At 44.4% G+C, this 10,350-nt stretch overlaps 1 protein-coding gene across 1 annotated transcript; it reads left to right on the top strand.

Moving 5' to 3' along the window:
• Window positions 1–5,223: 5,223 nt before the first annotated feature.
• Window positions 5,224–6,420, top strand: LOC145949946 (uncharacterized). The gene is made up of 2 exons (XM_083060855.1): window positions 5,224–5,465; window positions 5,688–6,420. Exons 1-2 carry the CDS (start codon window positions 5,224–5,226, stop codon window positions 6,418–6,420), a joined length of 975 nt encoding a protein of 324 aa, XP_082916981.1.
• The last annotated feature ends 3,930 nt before the right edge of the window (window positions 6,421–10,350 follow it).

Raw genomic sequence — 10,350 nt, 5'->3', positions numbered from 1 at the left:
GGCGTCCTATGAAGTTGATCCACGATGGAATACTCGCTCTGTCGGATAAACTTTAACAGCTCATCAGTCTCCTCCTCGGATTCTTTATTTTCCTCGGTTTTATCCTTTTTCTTTTTTTCTTTATTCTTGGGGGCTTTATCATGAAGATCATCGGGAGTGTAGATCCTGCCACTCCTAGTCATGCCCCCAAGTCCTGCGATGTTGGAGATATCGCTGTCGGCAGAAGAGTGGATGTCGTATATCCACGGCACAGCCTTATTTGATTCGTAGGGGAAAGGTCTTGGAGCGGTGATCCTTAATGGTGTCGGACCTTCCCCTTTATTCGTCTTGATTACCAACAACGGAGTTGATGTGCGCTCGCTTGGCGCGGTTGTTGGCTTACACTTGATGACGAACGGCGTGCGATCCATTTTTGAACATACGCATCGATTTAATCCTTTCTTTTTATTTATGTTTATTACTGAATTACTAGGAGGGATGTATGAAGTGAATGATTCTTAGATCCCTCCATGATCTATATGCATGAGATGATGATGTTGAATATGCATGCATTGTGTTTATTGAACTAAGCATTATCATGTTTTTAGGATTTTCCTAAGATGATGCATGATATTGCTTGGTTTGGGTAAATACATATTTTTCTTTTGAATATTTTGTATCTTTTTTGTATTTTTTGGGTGAAAAGGGAAACTACCTATGTGAATGCAATGAAGGTAGATGTTAACACCATGTACTAGAAGATCCTTATTTCTATTTATTCTTATTTTAATAGAATAGGAATGTTGTTTGTTTAAAGAATGCAAATGTATGCTCATACAATGTCACATAACGAATGCACAAACAATTCACTCATCCACGAACAGTCACGAGCGAATCACGAGGTAGGGGTCTCCTGCAGAAAAGTGCATATTCAAGGAGGATCTAACTGTTCTCACCGGTCTGAGGCCCCCAAGGTGCCCCCATTATAGGGACCCAATTCCTCTTGTCGTAAGCCGATGGAAAGCTCCAACGCACTGTCGGACTCGAGTTCATGGTTATCACCTTGAGTGATGCTTTCCGACAACGGTCTCATAGGCTCCTATAAACCCATCAACCGGCCGTACTAACATCCACTCCCTATGGATTACCACTCATGCCCCCGGGTATAGAGGGAACTGTTGTGTGCAAAGGTTTGTGTACAGTTTGTATTTCAAACAATTGCGGAGATTAAACAAACAACAGTTATTAAAGCCATATAATAAACATGTTATCATACAAGTGAGGGGTAATAAAGTAATTTTAACTATTATTTGTTAAAAATAATCTGTCACTAAATGGGACTGACTCTCGAGGCATCCCCAGTGGAGTCGCCATCTGTCGCCACCGGCCCGAAACGGGGCTTTCGGCATTCGCGAAGGATGGTTGGACTCATTTATTTGTTTAAAAATGTGGATTGCTAGAATGACTTATTCTCAAACTGAGACCTCGTCAAACGAGCAATTTTATTAAAAGGCTCACTAATCCATATTAATCCCAAGCGGGACCCTCCATGGATTAGTGGTTTTCGCAAAAGGAGGGTTCGTGGAGTCGCCACCAATGTTTTACTCAAAACATTGGAAAAAGGGATAAGGCAATTGATTTTATAAATCAACTTTGGCCATTACAACCAGAGTTGGGTAAGGGAGTCGGTTACGCGTGGGGAAGGTGTTAGCACCCCACAGCGCCCCTCTCGGGTTCCCTATGACAGATTATTTTCTAAGATAACAGCGTAAAATTACTAAATTACCCCTATTTATTCTAAGCAATTATAAATTAACTATCTACATGATGACAGTTTAAATATGCACACAGAAAGCAGTAAAAGGAAGGATTTAAGAAGAAACCTCTTGAAGCGTGCTTTTATATATTGAGTAAAACTGGGAAGCTTTTTGGCGTTCCCTCGCTCTACAAGCTCGCTCGCTCCTTCCTAAAAACTTTTGACTATGCAAATCCGGAGGATTTCCCTTCGACTAGGTTCGAATCTCCAAGCTAAGTGCTCGGAATTCCAGAACTTCGTCGGATCGACTCCCAGAGAGATTTCTAGGGCAGAACACTGCTAAAAAACCCCAGAATACTCAAGGAGGGAGTCAAAACTGAGTGAAAAAGTGTGGAATGACGTCCAATTGACGTCATATTTATAGGGAATAGGCGCAATACGGCCTACAGGGGCAATACGGCCGTATTGAAATTTTTGAACTTCAATACGGTCGTATTGAAGTTCAATACGGTCGTATTGAAATTCAGAAATTTCAATACGCCCGTATTAAGTTCGCTGCGGTTGTATTGAAGTGTCAATACGGTCGTATTGACTTCAGTACGACCGTATTGAAGTGTCAATACGGTCGTATTGACTTCAGTACGGCCGTATTGAAGTTTCAGAAACTTCAATACGCCGTATTGAGTTTCGCTGCGGCCGTATTGAAGCTTCAATACGGCCGTATTAAGTTCAGTACGGCCGTATTGGGCTTTTTCCCTCCACTTCCTTATTTTGAGCTATTCTAAGACCTCTAAACCTACAGAGAACCCTCCTAGGGCCTTCGAGGAGTCCTTCTGGCTGATTATCCTTCAGTCTTCGAGAGTCTTCAAGCTTTATTTCCGACCCGGACAATTTTAGGGGTCTACATTAAACAACCGATCTTAAAAGTTAACTTTTAAAATCGATTTTTTAACCGATTTTAAAAGTCTAACTTTTAAAATCGGCTCTTTCAAAATCGGTTACAAAACTGATTTTAAAAGTTAAAAATAACCTATTTTAAAAGTCTTTTTTTCACTAGTGAGAGTATCCAACAACATCAAGTTTAGACAAGGAAACTAAATTCCTAGAAATACTAGGTACATAAAAAGTATCAAATAAGTCTAAATGAAATCCAGTGTCAAGGATTAAACGATAAGTCCCGACAGCTTCCACTGGAACTTTCACTCTATTCCCCATGAAGACAAACTTCTCATTTGGGCTTATGGTTCGGGTTGTAAGGGATCCCTGCATCATATTAGAAACATGAGTTGTACATCTAGAATCAATCCACCAAGTATTATGGGGAACTTTAGTTAAATTAGATTCGAAACATACATAAGTAGTATGCTCACCTTTCTTTTCGAACCAAGCTTTACGTTTTGGGCAATCCTTCTGGAAATGACCAGACTTCCCATAGAAATGACATTTGTCAGTTTTCTTCTGGATTTTAGTAGAGGACTCAACAATCTTCAATGGTTCCTTTCCCTTTCCATGTTTCTTATTAACTTTCTTTCCAGCTCCTTGATTATTCACATAATGAATGGAGTGATTTCCTTGATTCTTAAGTCTGGTTTCCTCCTGAACTAACATACTGTGCAATTCATGCACATTCCATTTGTCTTTCATGGTATTATAGTTCATTTGGAAAGGACCATACTCAAACGGTAATGAGTTCAAAATAAACTGCATAAGAAAATTTTCATCCATTGCCATTCTAAGAGACTTAAGTCTTGCTGCAATATTTGTCATTTCAATAACATGTTCATGCATAGTACGAGAGCCATCAAACTTCATGGTGGTTAAGGTACTCATTAATGTCCCAGCAAGAGACTTATCAGCATTTTGGGAGCGCTCTTCCACAAATTTCATAAGTTTTTTTTGCACTTTTAGTTTGAGGAAGAGCGAACTTAATGTTACTTGCTATGCTCATTCTAATAAACTTCAAGTTAAGCCTATTTGACTTTTCCCAAGCCTTATAATAGGTTTTCTCTTCATCACTACTAGCATCAGTAATAGTAACAAGTTTCTCAACTTGAATAGCCAAATCAAGATCCAATACACCTAAGTGAAATTGGACTTGTTCGCTCCAATCAGAGAAATTCAACCCATTAAAGACCGAAATAGAAATAGCATGAGAGTGTGTAAAGATAAAGGAACAGACACTGCAATTAACACATGCTGAACATTAAGACTTTGAGTCACAAATTAAATATACAGTACAAATTCAAACAACAAACAAACATTTTATGTGTACTAATGTTCTCCTTTGGGTGATACAGTAATACACAAAACATGATGATGCTAATAATATTAACATTATTTGGCAAGACATATGCACTAATTAGAAATACTTATCATCTTTGGATAAATAAATAAAACTAATAATGCATACTCACTACCAACAGTCATATCCATTAATTATAAGAGCAACTAATCAACTTTTGGGTGATCCATAAATGTCTTATAATAATAAACTTCAATCAACCCATAAATTAATAATTTATAATTTAGCATCCATTCTATGGGTAATTGAAATAAAATACATTATTAATTTGGAATTAACTAAAACATAAATATTTGACCACTTTGGTAATTACAAATCTATCATACATTTAATCCCAAAATAAATATAATTCTAAGCAAAATACAAACACATGTTGTAACTGTGAGTATTAGTTAAATAAGACTAAATATTCCCTTAATTCTAATCACATCATATATATATATATATATATATATAATCATTGACAATATTGCAACCAATTACATGTCAAATTGAATTTCATGTACAGGAAGGTTCTTAATTTCATTTCAAACCATTCCAAATTGAAAACAATTCCGAGAAGCACAGCGAAAACATAATAGCATGATTCCAATTAATTTTCAATTGAAATTTGTACTATTCGTACCGCCACGCCAAAGCTCGAGCTCGGCATCACAGAGTGGATTGACCTCGGAACACGCATTTGGAGACCTCGGCCTAGACGAGATCCGTAATCCAACCAGATCATAACCGATCTCAGGAGATCTTGGTCCAGACGAGATCCGTTACCTAATTAGATCATAACTGATCTCGGGCCCAAGGCCCAACGCAACCCTAATTCACACTAAGGTACGTGCATTACTTATACGAGACACATACTCATACAAACCCTAACTTTAGCATCAGAGTCTCTTTTGCAGGTAACACCCCCATCTTGGAACACCAACGTACCAGCGAAGGAGGCTCTCCAATCTTGCTCGGCGGATCATCTCTACAGCAGATCTCCGGTAAGAACATTTGGCGCCCACCGTGGGGCCGATCGAGACAGCTCTTATCGGCCACGGTTATGGTATTCACCAGAAGCCATAGTAGACGCGCAATAGACGACGCAGATCACTCAACTGCCATGGATAACGAAGCCACATTGAGGAGACTGATCGACCAGGTCGAACAGATGCAGCAACAACACGACGCCGATCTGCGCAACATGCGTGCCAAGCATGAAATCGACATAGCGACGATGCGGACCGCTAATGAAGCTGACCTAGCGGCATTGCGCGCCGAGAATGAGCATATTCGCGCTCAACTCCCTCGGGGTCCCTCTGATCAACCCTCTCAGTCGAGTCATCTGCATGAGGAGGAAGGCAACTCAATTTCTCAGCCACCAGCCGCGACTAGGGTTCCAACCCCCAGACCTGCTTCACATCGATCTCATGTACCGACGCACATGTCAGCACAGGATGTCAGCAATGTCCCAGCCCACGGCACGGGACATCAGGCGGCCTTCCGCCGTCATCCATTCATGGATGGCATCATGGAGACACCTCTCCCGTTCGGGTGGAAGCCTCTCCACATCAATCGTTACGACGGCACGACCGAACCGGATGAGCACATCAACCTGTACACCACACAGGTAAACCTCTATACTAATGAGGATGCCATACTGTGCAGGGTTTTTCCAACCTCACTGAAGGGGGCCGCACTCAACTGGTACACCCAGCTTCCTGCTGAGTCAATCGACAATTTCAGCACACTGGTCAGGCAATTCACGGCGCAATATGCAATGAGTCAGCCTCACCACATCACTTCAGCAGCCCTGGCCAGTCTCAGACAGAACGACGATGAGCCACTTCGGGCGTTCATGGAGCGATTTGCAGCCACCTCGGTCAAGATCAGAAACCTGAACCCCGAGGTCGCCCTACATGCCATGCTCATGGACCTCAAGCCCGGACCGTTCGTCGACAGCTTGTGCCGTGAGGCTCCTCGCAACATGGACGAGCTCCGCGCCCGTGTTACGGGCTACATCCAGATGGAGGAACACTCCGCATTCCGTGATCAGGTTCGTGGAAAGGGACCTATGAAGCCAGAACAGGGTCACAAGGACAAGGTCAAAGTCAACAATGACAACCAGTTCAAGAAATCGGCTAGAGCAAACAGAGGGGGGAGATATGACTTCTATACTCCCCTGAACACGCCCAGGGTGCATATCCTGGAGGAGGCCAGTAATAGCAACTTGCTCACCCTACCACCGCCATGTCACACCCCCAACAGTGCCGACAAATCCAAACACTGTCGGTACCATAGAAATCACGGTCACACCATTGAGGAGTGTCGCTCACTCCGGGACCGTATTGAAGAACTCATCCAGGCAGGCCACTTCAGCCAATATGTCCAGCGACAATAGGGTCATCGAGGAGGCTATGGTGGACGAGGACGAGGTACAGGCCTTGGTTTAGGAGCTCGCACGAACCAACCCTCTGGCTCTCAGCAGCATGCTGGCGGAGCAGTGCAAGCCGAGGTAAGCCAAGAAACAGGATTCGCTCCCCTACGGGGAGTTATCAATACAATTGCAGGTGGTTTTGCAGGGGGAGGTGCCACCAGCTCGACCCAAAAGAGACACCTACGCAATATCAACACTGTCCATTCCGCTACCTCGGCTTCGCACCAAAGTTCACCACCGATCACCTTCACCGACAACGACTATGCCGGCGTCAGTCCCAACTAGGATGATCCCATGGTCATAGCTGTGGAGGTAGCCAATTGGGAGGTGCACAAGACACTAATAGACCAGGGGAGCTCGGCAAATGTCCTGTATTGGCCGATCTTCCTCAGGTTAGACATGCCCCACTCTCTCATCCAACCTCACACAGAGCCCCTAGTCGGTTTTGCAAGAGAGCGAGTGCATACTCGGGGATACGTGGACCTGCTGACCACCTTCGAAACCGCTCCGGACACAAGAAGAATCATGGTCTGATACCTCCTTGTGGAGGCCAACACCTCCTATAACATCATCCTTGGGAGACCCACGTTGAATCATCTTGGAGCAGTGGTGTCCACTCCACACCTCACTATGAAGTTCCCGGGAAGTGACGGTAAAATCATCTCCGTCAAAGCAAATCAGAAGACAGCTCGACAGTGCTACACTGAGAGTCTGAAGATCTCCTCGTCCGGCGAGCCAAGCAAGAAGGATCATCCCACCGTGGCTCACATCACCCACGTGGAAATCACCGATCTCGATCCGAGATTCAACTCCCATGATGAATGACTGAGCCCCATTGACGAGCTGGACGACATCCAGATCGGGAAACTTCCCGGGCAGTGCACAAAAATCAGCAGGCAGCTGAGCCTGGAATTGTGGCAACAACTCGAAGCTGAGATTCTCCAGAACGCTGACCTCTTCGCCTGGTCCAGCGCCGACATGCCAGGTATACACGCTGACTTCATCTGTCACAGGTTAGCGATACACAAGGAGGCAAGGCCAGTGGCCCAGAGGAAGAGGAAGGTTGGCGGTGAAAGGCGGGAGGCCATCATCACCGAGACACACAAATTGCTGAACGCTGGATTCATCTGTGAGGTCAGATACACCACATGGCTAGCAAATATGGTCCTGGTAAAGAAGATCTCAGGGAAGTGGCGCATGTGCGTCGACTACATCGACTTGAACAAAGCATGCCCCAAGGACTCATACCCCTTACCGAGCATTGACAGGCTGGTCGACGGAGCATCCGGGCACGCCCTCCTCAGTTTCCTCGATGCCTACTCTGGGTATAACCAGATAATGATGTACCTACCCGACGAGGTGCATACGTCTTTCATCACCGACCACGCCAACTATTTCTATCGGGTGATGCCCTTCGGTCTCAAAAACGTAGGGGCAACCTACCAGCGGTTGATGGATAAAGTTTTCCACCAGCAGATCGAACGGAACATGGAGGTCTACGTCGACGACATGGTAGTCAAGACCACCTCGGCAACAGATCATGCTACCGACCTCGCCGAGGTGTTTGCCCAGATCAGGAGGCACAACATGCGCCTCAACCCGGAGAAGTGCGTCTTCGGCATCCAGGGAGGCAAGTTCCTCGGTTTCATGATCACCAGTAGAGGAATTGAGGCCAATCCCGAGAAGTGTAAAGCAATCATCCAGATGCAGAGTCCGAAAACGGTAAAAGAGGTCCAACGCCTAGCTGGACTATTAGTCTCACTGTCCCGTTTTATCCCTAGACTTGCAGAGAAGGCATGGCCGATCTTCACTCTGCTACGGAAGCCAAAAGACTTTCAGTGGACGGATCAGTGCGAAGAAGCTTTCCGAAGCTTCAAAACCTTCCTCACGACTCTGCCGATCCTATAGAGACCGGATCACAAAACTGACCTCCTCCTCTACTTGGTCGTGGCAGAAAGCGCTATCAGCGCAGTGATAGTACAAGAGCACCAAAAAGTGCAGACACCAATCTACTTCATCAGCCGAGTCCTCCAAGACGCGGAGAAGCGGTACCAAATGATCGAGAAGTTGGCACTGGCACTTGTCACCACAGCTCGGCGTCTCCGACCCTACTTCCAGAGCCACCAGGTGGTAGTCAAAACCGACTACCCAATCAAGCAAATTCTACGAAAGCCCGAGCTCGCTGGACGGATGATTGCGTGGTCAGTAGAATTGTCTGAGTTTGGCATCCAGTATGAAAGTCGCGAACCCCTGAAAGCCCAATGCCTGGCCAACTTCGTAGCTGAGCTTACGCCTAGTACTGCCGAGGTAGAGGCCCAGGTATGGACTTTACACGTTGACGGGTCCTCCAACTCTAAGGGTGGTGGTGTAGGTATCATATTGGAAGGGCTGAACCAAGTCACCTTGGAGCAATCCCTTGTAGACCCCTAAAATTGTCCGGGTCGGAAATAAAGCTTGAAGACTCTCGAAGACTGAAGGAAGATCAGCCAGAAGGACTTCCTGAAGGCCCAAGGAGGGTTCTCTATAGGTCTAGAGGTCTTAGGACAGCTAAAATAAGAAAAGTGGGAGGAATGAAGCCCAATACGGCCTCCCAGAGGTTCAGTACGGCCGTATTGAACATTTTCAACTTCAATACGGCCGCACTGAACTCAATACGGCCGTATTGAAGTTTCTGGACTTCAATACGGCTGCATTGAATTCAATACGGCTGCACTGAACTTCAATACGGCCGCACTGAACTTCAATACGGCCGTATTGAGGTTTTTTGAACTTCAATACGGCCGTATTGAATTCAATACGGCCGTATTAGTTCAAAATTTCAATGTTGACCGTATTGACCCTCATAAACCGTATTGAGCCTCTTCCCTATAAATATGACGTCAATGGGACGTCATTCTACACTTTTGGACTGAGTTTTAACCCTCTTCTTGAGTATTCTGGGTTTTTTTGAGCAGTGCTCTGCCTAGAAATCACTCGGAGAGTTGATCCGACGAAGTTTTTGAGTTCTGAGCATTTTGCTTGAGTCTCAAACTAAGTCGAAGGGAAATCCATCAGATTTCCAAGTCAAAAATTATTTTTTTAGGAGGGAGCGAGCGGTCTTGTAGAGGGAGGGAACGCCAAAACGCTTCCCAATTTCTGTCAAGATATATAAGAAAGCACGCTTCAAAGGTTTATCTCTTTAAAGTCCCTTCTTTTACCGCTTTCAGTGTGTACATATTTAAATTGTCATCATGTAGATAGTTAATTTACAATTGCTTAGAATAAATAGGGGTAATTTAGTAATTTCGTACTATTATTTTTAAATAATCTGTCATAGGGAACCCGAAAGGGGCGCTGTGGGGTGCTAACACCTTCCCCACGCGTAACCAACTCCCTTACCCGACTCTGGTTGTAATGGCCGAAGTCGATTTTTGAATCGATTGCCTTAAACCTCTTTTTCCAATGTTTTGAGTAAAACATTGGTGGCGACTCCATGAACCCTTCCTTTTATGAAAACCACTAATCCATGGAGGGTCCCGCTTGGGATTAACATGGATTGGTGAGCCTTTTAATAAAATTGCTCGTTTGACGAGGCCTCAGTTTGAGAATAAGTCATTCTAGCAATCCATATTTTTAAAGAAATAAAAGAGTCTAACCATCCTTCGCGACTTCCAGAAAGCCCGTTTCGGGCCGGTGGCGACAGATGGCGACTCCACTGGGGAAGCTTCGAGAGTCAGTCCCATTTAGTGACAGATTATTTTTAACAAATAATAGTTAAAATTACTTTATTACCCCTTGCTTGTATGATAACAAGTTTTACCTATTTGGCTTTTAATAACTGTTGTTTGTTTAAATTTCCGCAATTGTTTGAAATAAAAACTGCACACAAACCTTTGCACACAACAGTTCCCTCTA

Source organism: Cajanus cajan, chromosome 7 (genome assembly GCF_000230855.2).
Source record: "Cajanus cajan strain Asha chromosome 7, NIPB_CcT2T_4, whole genome shotgun sequence".
Taxonomy (NCBI): Eukaryota; Viridiplantae; Streptophyta; class Magnoliopsida; order Fabales; family Fabaceae; genus Cajanus; species Cajanus cajan.
The sequence above is the reverse complement of the archived record's forward strand: the minus strand, read 5'-3'. Positions and strand labels throughout refer to the sequence as shown.

What these genes read in the sequence shown, in the direction of transcription:
- LOC145949946 (XM_083060855.1), top strand. Translation starts at nt 5,224, where the DNA reads ATGCGTGCCAAGCATGAAATCGACATAGCGACGATGCGGACCGCTAAT. An exon ending in TCTCATGTACCGACGCACAT is followed by an intron (nt 5,466 to 5,687) that starts GTCAGCACAGGA and finishes CATACTGTGCAG; the next exon opens with GGTTTTTCCAACCTCACTGA.